The following is a 17,802-nucleotide window of genomic DNA, read 5'->3' as shown; positions in this document are numbered from 1 at the left end:
CACAGGAGATTCCTGCACTGCCTGCCAAGTCCTTATTCTCTCCCTGATGGTCACCCATTCCCTTCCTGCCTGTGGAGTGTAAGCCTGGGATTTAATCATCTCTCTACTTGTGTAATCCACAGCACTCTCTGCCTCATGGATGCTCCACAGCGTCCCCAGCCGCCGCTCCAGCTCCGAAACTCAGGCTTCCAGGAGTTGTAACTGGGAACACGTCCTGCGCACATGCTGCCCCTGGGCACTGGAAATATTCCCATCTTCCCACACGTAGCAGAGAGAGCAGGCCATGGCTTTGAGCTCTCCTTCCATAACTTACCCCTTTAAATTCAACCTTTTGGAAAATACTTAAAATCAAAAAATATCAATGATAAGTTCATAAAATATAGGCGCAGAATTGGGCCATTTGGCTAATCCAGTCTGCTTTGCCATTTGATCATGGCTGATCTCAACCTGGCTTCAAATCCACCTTCCTGCCTGATCTCCATAACCCTTCAACCCATTACCAATTGAAAACCTGTCTAACTCCTTAAATTTACCCACTGACCCAGCATCCACCGCACTCTGGGGTAGCAAATTCCACTGATTCGCAACCCTTTGGGAGAGGTAGATTCTCCTCAAATCTGTTTTAAATTTGCTGCCGTTTATTCTAAGATTATGACCTCTTGTTTTAGAATGCCACACAACAGGAAGCATCCGCTCCACGTCTACTTTATCCAGAATGGAGTCTGCACATCCTCCCCGTGTGTGCGTGGGTTTCCTCCGGGTGCTCCGGTTTCCTCCCACAGTCCAAAGATGTGCAGGTTAGGTGGATTGGCCATGATAAATTGCCCTTAGTGTCCAAAATTACCCTTAGTGTTGGGTGGGGTTACTGGGTTATGGGGATAGGGTGGAGGTGTTAACCTTGGGTAGGGTGCTCTTTCCAGGAGCCGGTGCAGACTTGATGGGCCGAATGGCCTCCTTCTGCACTGTAAATTCTATGATCTATGATCCATACCTTTCATCATCTTGTACACCTCAGTGAGATCTCCTCGCATCCTTCTAAAGAGTGTCGGCCTAAACTGTTCAATCTCTCTTCATACGACAAGCCCCTCATCTCTGGAATCAATCTAGTGACCCTCCTCTGAACTGCCTCAAATGCCACAACATCTTTCCTCAAATAAGGGGACCCAAACTGTGCCCAATACTCCAGGTGCGGTCTCACCAATGCCTTGTATAGTTGCAGCAACACTTCCTTACCTTTATATTTAATTCCTTTTGCTATAAATGCCATCATTCCATTTGCTTTGTTATTTGTTGTACCTGAATGCTAGTTTCTGTGACTCATGCACGAGGACACCCAGATCCCTCTGCATCGGAGCTCCCCAAAATCTCTCCCCATTTAGATAATAAGTTGTCTTTTCATTTTACCGACCAAAATACTTGACTTCGCACTTATACATATTAAACTTATAGAACATAGAACATAGAACAGTACAGCACAGAACAGGCCCTTCGGCCCTCAATGTTGTGCCGAGCCATGATCACCCTACTCAAACCCACGTATCCACCCTATACCCGTAACCCAACAACCCCCCCCCTTAACCTTACTTTTATTAGGACACTACGGGCAATTTAGCCTGGCCAAACCACCTAACCCGCACATCTTTGGACTGTGGGAGGAAACCGGAGCACCCGGAGGAAACCCACACACACAGGGGGAGGACGTGCAGATTCCACACAGACAGTGACCCAGCCGGGAATCGAACCTGGGACCCTGGAGCTGTGAAGCATTTATGCTAACCACCATGCTACCCTGCTGCCCATTATCTGCCACATTTTGGCCCACTCTCCTAACCTATCTATATCCATTTGTAAGGTTCTTAATTTCTCATTGCAACTTACTGAACCCACCTGTTTTTGTGTCGTCTGCAAATTTGGCTATAGAACCGTCTATCCCTGTATCCAAGCTGTTTATATAGATTGTAAATAGCTGGGACCCAAGGACCGAACCCTGTGGCACCCCACTCGTTACATCCTGCCATCCAGAAATAGACCCATTTATCCCGAGTCTCTGACTCCTGTCCGTCAGCCAGTCTTCTATCCAAGCTAATAAATCACCCCTAATCCCATGTGATCTTACCATGTGAATTAACCTACTGTGCGTCATCTTATCAAACGCCTTCCGGAAGTCCAGATCCACTATATCTAATTATTATGATGTGGAGATGCTGGCGTTGGACTGGGGTGAGCACAGTAAGAAATCTTACAACACCAGGTCCTCGCCATTCACCTGAGGAAGGAGCTGCGCTCCGAAAGCTTGTGTTTGAATCAAACCTGTTGGACTTTAACCTGGTGTTGTAAGACTTCTTACTCTAATTATTATGTTAAGGGAAGAATATTGACCAGAAGATCAGGAGACGGATGAACACCCTTGTCACTCATTGCCACGGAATCTTCCACACCTTTGGGAAGGGGGACAGATTGAAGGTTTTGGTAAAGATATTGAGTGAGGAGGCGAAACAGACAGTTTTACATAGCAGATGTTAATGATCAATTCTCTGCCTGTGAGGCTGGTGGAAGCAGAAAAACGTTTTGACTTCAAAATGAAATAGAATTTGACTTGAGGGAAATGAATTGGCTGCAGGGAGGGAGCAGAGACAATAGGACTGCCTGTATTGCTCTACATGCTCTAGCTTGGACTTGATGGGTCAAACCTGCCTCCTTCAGTGCCGTAAAAGGGCTAACTCACCAGTAATTACACAAAGGCATCAATTTAATATCTCACTTGAAAAATGGCACCTCTGACAGTGCAGCACTCCCTCAGTACTGACCCTCTGACAGTGCGGCACTCCCTCAGTACTGACCCTCTGACAGTGCGGCACTCCCTCAGTACTGACCCTCTGACAGTGCGGCACTCCCTCAGTACTGACCCTCTGACAGTGCGGCACTCCCTCAGTACTGACCCTCAGACAGTGCGGCACTCCCTCAGTACTGACCCTCTGACAGTGCAGCACTCCCTCAGTACTGACCCTCTGACAGTGCGGCACTCCCTCAGTACTGACCCTCTGACAGTGCAGCACTCCCTCAGTACTGACCCTCTGACAGTGCGGCGCTCCCTCAGTACTGACCCTCTGACAGTGCGGCACACCCTCAGTACTGATCCTCTGACAGTGCGGCGCTCCCTCAGTACTGACCCTCTGACAGTGCCGCACTCCCTCAGTACTGACCCTCTGACAGTGCGGCGCTCCCTCAGTACTGACCCTCTGACAGTGCAGCACTCCCTCAGTACTGACCCTCAGACAGTGCAGCACTCCCTCAGTACTGACCCTCTGACAGTGCGGCGCTCCCTCAGTACTGACCCTCTGACAGTGCAGCACTCCCTCAGTACTGACCCTCAGACAGTGCAGCACTCCCTCAGTACTGACCCTCTGACAGTGCGGCACTCCCTCAGTACTGACCCTCAGACAGTGCAGCACTCCCTCAGTACTGACCCTCTGACAGTGCGGCACTCCCTCAGTACTGACCCTCTGACAGTGCGGCACTCCCTCAGTACTGACCCTCTGACAGTGCAGCACTCCCTCAGTACTGGCCCTCTGACAGTGCGGCACTCCCTCAGTACTGACCCTCTGACAGTGCAGCACTCCCTCAGTACTGACCCTCAGACAGTGCAGCACTCCCTCAGTACTGACCCTCAGACAGTGCAGCACTCCCTCAGTACTGACCCTCTGACAGTGCGGCACTCCCTCTGTACTGACCCTCTGACAGTGCGGCACTCCCTCAGTACTGACCCTCTGACAGTGCAGCACTCCCTCAGTACTGGCCCTCTGACAGTGCGGCACTCCCTCAGTACTGACCCTCTGACAGTGCAGCACTCCCTCAGTACTGACCCTCTGACAGTGCAGCACTCCCTCAGTACTGACCCTCTGACAGTGCAGCACTCCCTCAGTACTGACCCTCAGACAGTGCAGCACTCCCTCAGCACTGACCCTCTGACAGTGCGGCACTCCCTCAGTACTGACCCTCTGACAGTGCGGCACTCCCTCAGTACTGACCCTCTGACAGTGCAGCACTCCCTCAGTACTGACCCTCAGACAGTGCAGCACTCCCTCAGTACAGACCCTCTGACAGTGCAGCACTCCCTCAGTACTGACCCTCTGACAGTGCAGCACTCCCTCAGTACTGACCCTCTGACAGTGCAGCATTCCCTCAGTACTGATCCTCTGACAGTGCGGCACTCCCTCAGTACTGACCCTCTGACAGTGCGGCACTCCCTCAGTACTGACCCTCTGACAGTGCAGCACTGCCTCAGTACTGACACTCTTACAGTGCAGCACTCCCTCAGTACTGAACCTCTGACAGTGCAGCACTCCCTCAGTACTGACCCTCTGACAGTGCAGCACTCCTTCAGTACTGACCCTCTGACAGTGCAGCACTCCCTCAGTACTGACCCTCTGACAGTGCAGCACTCCCTCAGTACTGACCCTCTGACAGTGCAGCACTCCCTCAGTACTGACCCTCTGACAGTGCAGCACTCCCTCAGTACTGACCCTCTGACTGTGCGGCACTCCCTCAGTACTGAACCTCTGACAGTGCGGCACTCCCTCAGTACTGACCCTCTGATAGTGCGGCACTCCCTCAGTACTGACCCTCTGACAGTGCAGCACTGCCTCAGTACTGACACTCTTACAGTGCAGCACTCCCTCAGTACTGACCCTCTGACAGTGCAGCACTCCCTCAGTACTGACCCTCTGACAGTGCGGCACTCCCTCAGTACTGACCCTCTGACAGTGCAGCACTCCCGCAGCACTGACCCTCTGACAGTGCAGCACTCCCTCAGTACTGACCCTCTGACAGTGCGGCACTCCCTCAGTACTGACCCTCTGATAGTGCGGCACTCCCTCAGTACTGACCCTCTGACAGTGCGGCACTCCCTCAGTACTGAACCTCTGACAGTGCGGCACTCCCTCAGTACTGACCCTCTGACAGTGCGGCACTCCCTCAGTACTGACCCTCTGACAGTGCAGCACTCCCTCAGTACTGACCCTCTGACAGTGCAGCACTCCCTCAGTACTGACCCTCTGACAGTGCGGCACTCCCTCAGTACTGACCCTCTGACCGTGCAGCACTCCCTCAGTACTGACCCTCTGACAGTGCGGCACTCCCTCAGTACTGACCCTCTGACAGTGCGGCACTCCCTCAGTACTGACCCTCTGACAGTGCAGCACTCCCTCAGTACTGACCCTCTGACAGTGCGGCACTCCCTCAGTACTGACCCTCTGACAGTGCGGCACTCCCTCAGTACTGACCCTCTGACAGTGCAGCACTCCCTCAGTACTGACCCTCTGACAGTGCAGCACTCCCTCAGTACTGACCCTCTGACAGTGCGGCACTCCCTCAGTACTGACCCTCTGACAGTGCGGCACTCCCTCAGCACTGACCCTCTGACAGTGCGGCACTCCCTCAGTACTGACCCTCTGACAGTGCGGCACTCCCTCAGTACTGACCCTCTGACAGTGCAGCACTCCCTCAGTACTGACCCTCTGACAGTGCGGCACTCCCTCAGCACTGACCCTCTGACAGTGCGGCACTCCCTCAGTACTGACCTTCTGACAGTGCGGCACTCCCTCAGTACTAATTATGGGGAGTGTTGGCCTGAATTCTGTGCTGCCAGTTCTGGAGCGAGATTTGACTGCAGCCTTTGACTGGGGAAGTTGAATCCTCCTCCCATTGCTGTCCCTCAGCATTATCGCTGTGTGTGCGACATGTTCTGATATGTTTTGTTTCTTTTTTCTCTCCCACTCTTTTTTCCCATTTCTCCGTCTTTCCTCCCGCTGCTTCCAGGCACGCCTGTGATCCCCCCATCTCAATGGGGCCTGCTCATCTCGCCCAGCAGATCGGCAGCCAGCAGGATAGCCAGTCAGGGTAACCGCTCGCCAGGTACACGCTGTAGCCAGCCCAACCTGCCTGCTCCACCCTGCCCCCCCCCCCCCTCCCACTGGAAAGAGGAGGAAAAACCCCACTGCCCTCCTCCCCTTCCCTTCCCCCACCTTCTTTCCCAGAGCTGTGGGGAGTGTTCCTCACCAGAATGGTCAGTGTTCCCCGAAATCCTGTCCTTTCAATCCAAATGGTTCCACCCTCAGCAGGCCCAGTAATTGTGTGTGACCCCCGACCTCAAACTGTGTGTGACCCCCCACCTCAAACTGTGTGTGACCCCCCCACCTCAAACTGTGTGTGACCCCCCCACCTCAAACTGTGTGTGACCCCCCCACCTCAAACTGTGTGTGACCCCCCCACCTCAAACTGTGTGTGACCCCCCCACCCTCAGACTGTGTGTGACCCCCCAAACTGTGCATAGAACCCCCCCCCCCCCCCCCCCCCCCCAGCCCCCATCACCCGCCCCGATATTTGCTGCTGCATTTTGTTTCTGTGAGCTGACTGATTGCCTTGGAATTGAAGTATTTAGAAATCACCACGAGGTGCCTGGGTGCAGTGTGCCGTTACTGTCACTGACACTGAAAGGTCTCACAATCCCTCCCTCTGTGCCCCGCCCTTCAGCTCTCCCCCCCCCCGCCATGCTCGCTCATCTCTCCCCCCTTCCCACTTCCCCCCCACTCTCGCTCTTCCCAACCCCCCCACCCTCCTGCTCCACCCCTTCCCACTCTCCACCCCCCGCGATCGCTCGCTCCCCCTCCGCGATCGCTCCCCCCCTCCGCGATCTCTCTCCCCCCCTCTGCGATCGCTCCCCCCCCCTCCGCGATCGCTCCCCCCTCCTCCGCGATCGCTCCCCCCCCTCCGCGATCGCTCCCCCCTCCTCCGCGATCGCTCCCCCCTCCTCCGCGATCGCTCTCCCCCCTCCTCCGCGATCGCTCTCCCCCCTCCTCCGCGATCGTTCTCTCCCCTCCTCCGCGATCGCTCTCTCCCCTCCTCCGCGATCGTTCTCTCCCCTCCTCCGCGATCGCTCTCTCCCCTCCTCCGCGATCGCTCTCCCCCCCCTCCTCCGCGATCGCTCTCCCCCCTCCTCGGCGATCTCTCTCCCCCCTCCTCCGCGATCTCTCTCCCCCCTCCTCCGCGATCTCTCTCCCCCCTCCTCCGCGATCTCTCTCCCCCCTCCTCCGCGATCTCTCTCCCCCCTCCTCCGCGATCGCTCTCTCCCCTCCTCCGCGATCGCTCTCCCCCCTCCTCCGCGATCGCTCTCCCCCCTCCTCCGCGATCGCTCTCCCCCCCCCTCCTCCGCGATCGCTCTCCCCCCCCTCCGCGATCGCTCTCCCCCCTCCGCGATCTCTCCCCCCTCCTCCGCGATCTCTCCCCCCTCCTCCGCGATCTCTCCCCCCTCCTCCGCGATCTCTCCCCCCTCCTCCGCGATCGCTCTCCCCCCTCCTCCGCGATCGCCCTCCCCCCTCCGCGATCGCTCTCCCCCCTCCTCCGCGATCGCTCTCCCCCCTCCTCCGCGATCGCTCTCCCCCCTCCTCCGCGATCGCTCTCCCCCCCTCCTCCGCGATCGCTCTCCCCCCTCCTCCGCGATCGCTCTCCCCCCTCCTCCGCGATCGCTCTCCCCCCCCTCCGCGATCGCTCTCCCCCCTCCTCCGCGATCGCTCTCCCCCCTCCTCCGCGATCTCTCCCCCCTCCTCCCCGATCGCTCCTTCCCCTCCCCGATCGCTCCTTCCCCTCCCCGATCGCTCCTTCCCCTCCCCGATCGCTCTTTCCCCTCCCCGATCGCTCTTCCCCTCCCGCGATCGCTCTGCTCCTCCGCGATCGCTCTTCCCCTCCCCGATCGCTCTTCCCCTCCCCGATCGCTCTTCCCCTCCCCGATCGCTCTTCCCCTCCCCGATCGCTCTTCCCCTCCCCGATCGCTCTTCCCCTCCCCGATCGCTCTTCCCCTCCCCGATCGCTCTTCCCCTCCCCGATCGCTCGCCCCTCCCCGATCGCTCTTCCCCTCCCCGATCGCTCTTCCCCTCCGCGATCGCTCTCCCCCCTCCTCCGCGATCGCTCTCCCCCCCTCCTCCGCGATCGCTCTCCCTCCTCCCGATCCTCCCCCCTCCGCGATCGCTCTCCCCCCCTCCTCCGCGATCGCTCTCCCCCCCTCCTCCGCGATCGCTCTCCCCCCCTCCTCCGCGATCGCTCTCCCCCCTCCTCCGCGATCGCTCTCCCCCCCTCCGCGATCGCTCTCCCCCCTCCTCCGCGATCGCTCTTCCCCTCCCCGATCGCTCTTCCCCCTCCGCGATCGCTCTTCCCCTCCGCGATCGCTCTTTTCCCTCCCCGGTCGCTCTTCCCCCCGCGATCGCTCTTCCCCTCCGCGATCGCTCTTCCCCTCCCCGATCGCTCTTCCCCTCCCCGATCGCTCTTCCCCCCCGCGATCGCTCTTCCCCTCCGCGATCGCTCTTCCCCTCCGCGATCGCTCTTCCCCTCCGCGATCGCTCTTCCACTCCGCGATCGCTCTTCCCCTCCGCGATCGCTCTTCCCCTCCGCGATCGCTCTTCCCCTCCCCGATCGCTCTTCCCCTCCCCGATCGCTCTTCCCCTCCCCGATCGCTCTTCCCCTCCCCGATCGCTCTTCCCCCCCCCGATCGCTCTTTCCCCTCCCCGATCGCTCTTCCCCTCCCCGATCGCTCTTCCCCCTCCCCGATCGCTCTTCCCCCTCCCCGATCGCTCTCCCCCTCCCCGATCGCTCTTCCCTCCCGATCGCTCTTCCCCTCCCCGATCGCTCTTCCCCTCCCCGATCGCTCTTCCCCTCCCCGATCGCTCTTCCCCCCCCGATCGCTCTTCCCCTCCCCGATCGCTCTTCCCCTCCCCGATCGCTCTTCCCCTCCCCGATTGCTCTTTCCCCTCCCCGATCGCTCTTTCCCCTCCCCGATCGCTCTTCCCCTCCCGATCGCTCTTTCCCCTCCCCGATCGCTCTTCCCCTCCCCGATCGCTCTTCCCCTCCCCGATCGCTCTTCCCCTCCCCGATCGCTCTTCCCCTCCCCGATCGCTCTTCCCCTCCCCGATCGCTCTTCCCCCCCCCCGATCGCTCTTCCCCCTCCCCGATCGCTCTTCCCCTCCCCGATCGCTCTTCCCCTCCCCGATCGCTCTTTCCCCTCCCCGATCGCTCTTCCACTCCCCGATCGCTCTTCCCCTCCCCGATCGCATCTTTTCCCCTCCCCGATCGCTCTTCCCCTCCCCGATCGCTCTTCCCCTCCCCGATCGCGTCTTCCCCTCCCCGATCGCTCTTCCCCTCCCCGATCGCATCTTCCCCTCCCCCGATCGCTCTTCCCTCCCCGATCGCTCTTTCCCCTCCCCGATCGCTCTTCCCCTCCCCGATCGCTCTTTCCCCGCCCCGATCGCCTCTTCCCCTCCCCGATCGCTCTTCCCCTCCCCGATCGCTCTTTCCCCTCCCCGATCGCTCTTCCCCTCCCCGATCGCTCTTCCCCTCCCCGATCGCTCTTCCCCTCCCCGATCGCTCTTCCCCTCCCCGATCGCTCTTCCCCTCCCCGATCGCTCTCCCCCCCCCGCGATCGCTCTCCCCCCCCGATCGCTCTCCCCCCCCCGATCGCTCTTCCCCTCCCCGATCGCTCTTCCCCTCCCCGATCGCTCTTCCCCTCCGCGATCGCTCTTCCCCCCGCGATCGCTCTTCCCCTCCGCGATCGCTCTTCCCCTCCGCGATCGCTCTTCCCCTCCGCGATCGCTCTTCCCCTCCGCGATCGCTCTTCCCCTCCGCGATCGCTCTCCTCCCCTCCGCGATCGCTCTTCCCCTCCGCGATCGCTCTTCCCCTCCGCGATCGCTCTTCCCCTCCGCGATCGCTCTTCCCCTCCGCGATCGCTCTTCCCCTCCGCGATCGCTCTTCCCCTCCGCGATTGCTCTCCCCCGCGATCGCTCTCCCCCCCACTCGCTCTCCCCCCACCCCGATCGCTCTCCCCCCACCCCGATCGCTTCCCCCCCACCCCGATCGCTTCCCCCCCCACCCCGATCGCTTCCCCCCACCCCGATCCGCTTCCCCCCCCCCCCCCGATCGCTTCCCCCCCACCCCGATCGCTTCCCCCCCACCCCGATCGCTTCCCCCCCACCCCGATCGCTTCCCCCCCACCCCGATCGCTTCCCCCCCACCCCGATCGCTTCCCCCCACCCCGATCGCTTCCTCCCCCCCCACCCCGATCGCTTCCCCCCCACCCCGATCGCTTCCCCCCCCACCCCGATCGCTTCCCCCCCCACCCCGATCGCTTCCCACCCACCCCGATCGCTTCCCCCCCACCCCGATCGCTTCCCCCCCACCCCGATCGCTTCCTCCCCCCCCACCCCGATCGCTTCCCCCCCACCCCGATCGCTCTCCCCCTCCACCCCGATCGCTCTCCCCCTCCACCCCGATCGCTCTCCCCGCTCCGCACTCGCTCTCTCCTCCCCTCCACGCTTCCTCTCCTCCCCGTGATTGCGCTCTCCCCCCCTCCCCCCCCCGTGCGATTGCGCTCCCCCCCGCGCCCGCTCTCCACCCCTGTGGTCGCTCTTCCTTCCCGCTCTTCTCCCCCCCCTCCATACGCTCGCTCTTCCCCCCCCCTGCTCTCTCCCCCCCCTGCTCTCTCCCCCCCCCCTGCTCTCTCCCCCCCCTGCTCTCTCCCCCCCTGCTCTCTTCCCCCCCCCTGCTCTCTTCCCCCCCCACCCTGCTCTCTCCCCCCCCCCCCCCCCCCCCCCGCTCTCTCCCCCACCTCCCATGCTCGCTTTTCTCCCCCCCATCTCTGCTCGTTTGCTCCCTCACCCGAGCTCTCTGGCACCCAACTTCCCTCTCTCATGGACGCACTCTCCCCTCCCAAGTGGGGGCAGCATGGCGCAGTGGTTAGCACTGCTGCTTCTCAGCTCCAGTGTCCCAATTTTGTGCGCAGTCTGCACGTTCTCCCCGTGTCTGCGTGGGTTTCCTCCGGGTGCTCCGGTTTCCCCCCACAGTCCAAAGATGTGCAGCTTAGGTGGGTTGGCCATGATACATTGTCCTAGTATCGAAAGCTTAGGTGGGGTTCATGGGATTGGGTTGGATACAATGCTCTTTCTGGAAAAATACATAAAATACATGCATCCACATTCATGGACACGCACATGCGTGCACACATATTTATATTACTAACCAACATCCCAATTGCCATTCACAGGCACACATTCCTTCTGTTTAATCCATACATCATTGCTGATCGGATATTCTCGTCTGTGCCTGTCTGTAAAACTTTCTCCCAACAACCCCTCCAGAAGGAAACGCGTCCAATCAGCAAGGGCTCGTTTCCCACCTTGTGAACTTATTCTGTTTGTTCATTTGAACCAGAGCTGGCAGCGGCAGGAGAATGCTGGGAGGTTTTATCAGAATATTCCTCTTCACGATGAATATCTTCCCCTTCTGGATCAACTGCTGAACTCCTCGTGTATGTTGGAATGTTTTTGTGAGAACCGTGGTGGTTCTTTAAGGGTTAGATATCCCACAATGTGCGTGGGAGAACATTTGTATCTTTATTCCTCAGTCTGAAATGGATCGTCCACTGGAGGATTCTCTGCGGCAGAACTGAGCGACAATGCGGCTGAGTGGAGCGTCTGATTTCCTGGCTCGCTGTTCTGATCCTCTCGCTGTGTTACATTTCAGGATCCACAAACATTCACCAGTCCCAGAGTGGCCCAGTAACGAGTGGCGAGGAACCTGTCCGTGGGATTGCTGGTGAGAAGTTCGACATTGTGAGAAAATGGGGAATCAACACCTACAAGGTTTGTGCAAGAAGGGGGAGAAATCCCAGTTTACATCATACCTTCATGTCAAACACGGTCCTGTAACCTACCTCCTCCTCATGTCAAGCACGGTCCTGTAACCCACCCCCTCCCCATGTTAAACACGGTCCTGTAACCCATCCCCTCCACATGTTAAACACGGTCCTGTAACCCACCCCCTCCACATGTTAAACACGTATGTGCACCCCACCCCCTCCCCATGTTAAACACGGTCCTGTAACCCACCCCCTCCCCATGTTAAACACGTATGTGCACCCCACCCCCTCCCCATGTCAAACACGGTCCTGTAACCCACCCCCTCCCCATGTTAAACACGGTCCTGTAACCCACCTCCTCCACATGTTAAACACGGTCCTGTAACCCACCCCCTCCACATGTTAAACACGGTCCTGTAACCCACCCCCTCCACATGTTAAACACGGTCCTGTAACCCATCCCCTCCACATGTTAAACACGTATGTGCACCCCACCCCCTCCCCATGTTAAACACGGTCCTGTAACCCACCCCCTCCCCATGTTAAACACGGTCCTGTAACCCACCCCCTCCACATGTTAAACACGTATGTGCACCCCACCCCCTCCCCATGTTAAACACGGTCCTGTAACCCACCCCTTCCCCATGTTAAACACGGTCCTGTAACCCACCCCCTCCACATGTTAAACACGGTCCTGTAACCCACCCCCTCCACATGTTAAACACGGTCCTGTAACCCAAACCCTTCCCATGTTAAACATGGTCCTGTAACCCACATCCTACGCCCATGTTAAACACAAACCTGTACCCCACCCTCTCCCCATGTTAAACACAAACCTGTACCCCACCCTCTCCCCATGTTAAACACAAACCTGTACCCCACCCTCTCCCCATGTTAAACACAAACCTGTACCCCACCCTCTCCCCATGTTAAACACAGTCCTGTACCCCAAACCCTTCCCATGTTAAACACGGTCCTGTAACCCACCTCCTATGCCCATGTTAAACACAAACCTGTACCCCACCCCCTCCCCATGTTAAACACGGTCCTGTACCCTATACCCATCCAGTGTTAAACACAGGGTTGTTGCCCCCTGTGGTAAATGTGTGGCTATACCCCATTGCCCCCACCCCTCCATGTTACGCATGGACCCCTATATCACCAGTACTGTATGCAATGTTCTCCTCTGAACCTGCTTTCTCTGGATATGTTTGGAAGAACAGATTCTAGTTATTTTCACCACTGAAGGAGTGTGAGTGTGTACTCTCCACCCTGACTTCAAAATGTATCGCGTTCCTTCACTGTCACTGGGTCAGAGTCCTGGAGTTATCATTATTGTTGCTGTGTCGACAGTGCACAAAGCAGATGATCTCGGAGAGGTTTGGACGAGGCTCTCGTACAGTCGATCTCGAACTGGAGGCACAGATTGAAGTTCTGCGAGACACAAAGAGGAAATACGAGAATGTCCTGCGCCTTGCCCGTGCCCTCACCAATCACTTCTACAACATGGTTCAGACACAACGAGCCCTGGGAGAGTCCTTCTCTGATCTTAGTCAGAAATCGCCAGAACTCCAGGTACACACTGACCCTGGGGGGGTGTCTGTGCTCACCGTGCTGACCCTGGGGAGTGTCTGTGCTCACCGTGCTGACCCTGGGGAGTGTCTGTGCTCACCGTGCTGACCCCGGGGGGGTGTCTGTGCTCACCGTGCTGACCCCGGGGGGGTGTCTGTGCTCACTGTGCTGACCCTGGGGGGGTGTCTGTGCTCACCGTGCTGACCCTGGGGAGTGTCTGTGCTCACCGTGCTGACCCCGGGGGGGTGTCTGTGCTCACCGTGCTGACCCCGGGGGGGTGTCTGTGCTCACTGTGCTGACCCTGGGGGGGTGTCTGTGCTCACCGTGCTGACCCTGGGGGGTGTCTGTGCTCACCATGCTGACCCTGGGGGGGGTGTCTGTGCTCACCGTGCTGACCCCGGGGGGGTGTCTGTGCTCGCCGTGCTGACCCTGGGGGGGTGTCTGTGCTCACTGTGCTGACCCTGGGGGGGTGTCTGTGCTCACCGTGCTGACCCTGGGGGGTGTCTGTGCTCACCGTGCTGACCCCGGGGGGGTGTCTGTGCTCGCCGTGCTGACCCTGGGGGGGATGTCTGTGCTCACCGTGCTGACCCCGGGGGGGTGTCTGTGCTCACCGTGCTGACCCCGGGGGGGTGTCTGTGCTCACCGTGCTGACCCCGGGGGGGGTGTCTGTGTTCACCGTGCTGACCCCGGGGGGGTGTCTGTGTTCACCGTGCTGACCCTGTGAGTGTCCATGTTCCTTGTGCCGATCCTGAGGGGCGTCTGCACTCCCCATGATGACCCTGGGGAGTGTTTGTGTTCCCCGTGCTGTCTATGGGGGTGTTTGTGTTTCCCGTGCTGTCTATGGGGGTGTTTGTGTTCCCCGTGCTGTCTATGGGAGTGTTTGTTTACCCCGTGCTGTCTATGGGGGTGTTTGTTTACCCCGTGCTGTCTATGGGAGTGTTTGTGTACCCCGTGCTGTCTATGGGGGTGTTTGTGTTCCCCGTGCTGTCTATGGGGGTGTTTGTTTACCCCGTGCTGTCTATGGGGATGTTTGTGTTCCCCGTGCTGTCTATGGGGATGTTTGTGTTCCCCGTGCTGTCTATGGGGGTGTTTGTGTTCCCCGTGCTGTCTATGGGGGTGTTTGTTTACCCCGTGCTGTCTATGGGAGTGTTTGTTTACCCCGTGCTGTGTATGGGAGTGTTTGTTTACCCCGTGCTGTCTATGGGGGTGTTTGTTTACCCCGTGCTGTCTATGGGAGTGTTTGTGTTCCCCGTGCTGTCTATGGGAGTGTTTGTGTTCCCCGTGCTGTCTATGGGAGTGTTTGTGTTCCCCGTGCTGTCTATGGGGGTGTTTGTGTTCCCCGTGCTGTCTATGGGGGTGTTTGTGTTCCCTGTGCTGTCTATGGGGGTGTTTGTGTTCCCCGTGCTGTCTATGGGAGTGTTTGTGTTCCCCGTGCTGTCTATGGGGGTGTTTGTGTTCCCTGTGCTGTCTATGGGGGTGTTTGTGTTCCCCGTGCTGTCTATGGGGGTGTTTGTTTACCCCTTGCTGTCTATGGGAATGTTTGTTTACCCCGTGCTGTCTATGGGAGTGTTTGTTTACCCCGTGCTGTCTATGGGGGTGTTTGTGTTCCCTGTGCTGTCTATGGGGGTGTTTGTGTTCCCCGTGCTGTCTATGGGGGTGTTTGTGTTCCCTGTGCTGTCTATGGGGGTGTTTGTGTTCCCCGTGCTGTCTATGGGAGTGTTTGTGTTCCCCGTGCTGTCTATGGGAGTGTTTGTGTTCCCCGTGCTGTCTATGGGGGTGTTTGTGTTCCCCGTGCTGTCTATGGGGGTGTTTGTTTACCCCGTGCTGTCTATGGGAGTGTTTGTGTTCCCCGTGCTGTCTATGGGAGTGTTTGTGTTCCCCGTGCTGTCTATGGGAGTGTTTGTGTTCCCCGTGCTGTCTATGGGGGTGTTTGTGTTCCCCGTGCTGTCTATGGGGGTGTTTGTGTTCCCTGTGCTGTCTATGGGGGTGTTTGTGTTCCCCGTGCTGTCTATGGGAGTGTTTGTGTTCCCCGTGCTGTCTATGGGGGTGTTTGTGTTCCCTGTGCTGTCTATGGGGGTGTTTGTGTTCCCCGTGCTGTCTATGGGGGTGTTTGTTTACCCCTTGCTGTCTATGGGAATGTTTGTTTACCCCGTGCTGTCTATGGGAGTGTTTGTGTTCCCCGTGCTGTCTATGGGAGTGTTTGTGTTCCCCGTGCTGTCTATGGGAGTGTTTGTTTACCCCGTGCTGTCTATGGGGGTGTTTGTGTTCCCTGTGCTGTCTATGGGGGTGTTTGTGTTCCCCGTGCTGTCTATGGGGGTGTTTGTGTTCCCTGTGCTGTCTATGGGGGTGTTTGTGTTCCCCGTGCTGTCTATGGGAGTGTTTGTGTTCCCCGTGCTGTCTATGGGAGTGTTTGTGTTCCCCGTGCTGTCTATGGGGGTGTTTGTGTTCCCCGTGCTGTCTATGGGGGTGTTTGTTTACCCCGTGCTGTCTGTGGGAGTGTTTGTGTTCCCCGTGCTGTCTATGGGGGTGTTTGTGTTCCCCGTGCTGTCTATGGGAGTGTTTGTGTTCCCCGTGCTGTCTATGGGGGTGTTTGTGTTCCCCGTGCTGTCTATGGGAGTGTTTGTGTTCCCCGTGCTGTCTATGGGAGTGTTTGTGTTCCCCGTGCTGTCTATGGGGGTGTTTGTTTACCCCGTGCTGTCTATGGGAGTGTTTGTGTTCCCCGTGCTGTCTATGGGGGTGTTTGTGTTCCCCGTGCTGTCTATGGGAGTGTTTGTGTTCCCCGTGCTGTCTATGGGATTGTTTGTGTTCCCCGTGCTGTCTATGGGAGTGTTTGTTTACCCCGTGCTGTCTATGGGAGTGTTTGTTTACCCCGTGCTGTCTATTGGGGTGTTTGTGTTCCCCGTGCTGTCTATGGGGGTGTTTGTGTTCCCCGTGCTGTCTATGGGGGTATTTGTTTACCCCGTGCTGTCTATGGGAGTGTTTGTGTTCCCCGTGCTGTCTATGGGGGTGTTTGTTTACCCCGTGCTGTCTATGGGGGTGTTTGTTTACCCCGTGCTGTCTATGGGAGTGTTTGTGTTCCCCGTGCTGTCTATGGGAGTGTTTGTTTACCCCGTGCTGTCTATGGGGGTGTTTGTGTTCCCCGTGCTGTCTATGGGGGTGTTTGTTTACCCCGTGCTGTCTATGGGAGTGTTTGTGTTCCCCGTGCTGTCTATGGGAGTGTTTGTGTTCCCCGTGCTGTCTATTGGGGTGTTTGTTTACCCTGTGCTGTCTATGGGGGTGTTTGTGTTCCCCGTGCTGTCTATTGGGGTGTTTGTTTACCCTGTGCTGTCTATGGGAGTGTTTGTTTACCCTGTGCTGTCTATGGGGGTGTTTGTGTTCCCCGTGCTGTCTATTGGGGTGTTTGTTTACCCTGTGCTGTCTATGGGAGTGTTTGTGTTCCCCGTGCTGTCTATGGGAGTGTTTGTGTTCCCCGTGCTGTCTATGGGAGTGTTTGTGTTCCCCGTGCTGTCTATGGGAGTGTTTGTGTTCCCCGTGCTGTCTATTGGGGTGTTTGTTTACCCTGTGCTGTCTATGGGAGTGTTTGTTTACCCTGTGCTGTCTATGGGGGTGTTTGTGTTCCCCGTGCTGTCTATTGGGGTGTTTGTTTACCCTGTGCTGTCTGTGGGAGTGTTTGTGTTCCCCGTGCTGTCTATGGGAGTGTTTGTGTTCCCCGTGCTGTCTATGGGAGTGTTTGTGTTCCCCGTGCTGTCTATTGGGGTGTTTGTTTACCCCGTGCTGTCTATGGGAGTGTTTGTGTTCCCCGTGCTGTCTATTGGGGTGTTTGTTTACCCTGTGCTGTCTGTGGGAGTGTTTGTGTTCCCCGTGCTGTCTATGGGAGTGTTTGTGTTCCCCGTGCTGTCTATGGGAGTGTTTGTGTTCCCCGTGCTGTCTATTGGGGTGTTTGTTTACCCTGTGCTGTCTATGGGAGTGTTTGTGTTCCCCGTGCTGTCTATGGGGGTGTTTGTTTACCCTGTGCTGTCTATGGGATTGATCTGTCTCCCTCCCTCACACAGGAGGAGTTTGGATACAATGCTGACACTCAGAAATTGCTATGTAAGAATGGAGAAACACTCCTTGGAGCCATCAACTTCTTTGTATCCAGCATCAATACTCTCGTCAATAAGACCATGGAGGACACCCTCCTCACCATCAAACTGTTTGAGAATGCCAGGTGAGGCAAAGACAGGTCGCAATCCAGTCAGAGCAACGAAACCTGCGAGGAATTTATACTGGGGCTAAAAGGGTTAAATTGGGAGGATGGATTATATAAACTTCAATTCTCTTAAGTTTAAAAGGTTAAAGAGTGATCTGACTGAGGTGTTTAAGATGATTAAAGGATTCGATATGGTTGATAGAAACTATTTCCTCTCGTGGAGATGTCCCCAGAACAAGGGGAACAAAATCTTTAACTCCGAGCAGGCAGTTCCCAGGGGGAATGTCTCAGGGGGAATGTCAGGAAGCACTTCCTCACACACACGGCAGTGGGAATGTGGGATAGTCTCCCCTGAAACAC

The 17,802-nt window shown here is 57.5% G+C and overlaps 1 protein-coding gene across 6 annotated transcripts in view; it reads left to right on the top strand.

The window, feature by feature from the left end:
• LOC119977288 (arfaptin-2-like) overlaps positions 1-17,464 on the top strand; it is a 126,386-nt gene extending 108,922 nt beyond the window's left edge. For 5 of the 6 annotated variants that reach the window (XM_038818039.1, XM_038818034.1, XM_038818036.1 and 2 more), the window contains 3 exons: positions 11,564-11,682; positions 13,032-13,253; positions 17,303-17,464. In XM_038818039.1, coding sequence (XP_038673967.1) covers positions 11,564-11,682; positions 13,032-13,253; positions 17,303-17,464 — 503 coding nt within the window. Of the gene's footprint in view, positions 1-5,817; positions 5,914-11,563; positions 11,683-13,031; positions 13,254-17,302 lie in introns of all 6 variants that reach the window. The other variant, XM_038818038.1, reaches the window with a different exon arrangement.
• The last annotated feature ends 338 nt before the right edge of the window (positions 17,465-17,802 follow it).

This window comes from Scyliorhinus canicula, chromosome 14 (genome assembly GCF_902713615.1).
Source record: "Scyliorhinus canicula chromosome 14, sScyCan1.1, whole genome shotgun sequence".
Lineage (NCBI taxonomy): Eukaryota > Metazoa > Chordata > Chondrichthyes > Carcharhiniformes > Scyliorhinidae > Scyliorhinus > Scyliorhinus canicula.
The sequence above is the reverse complement of the archived record's forward strand: the minus strand, read 5'-3'. Positions and strand labels throughout refer to the sequence as shown.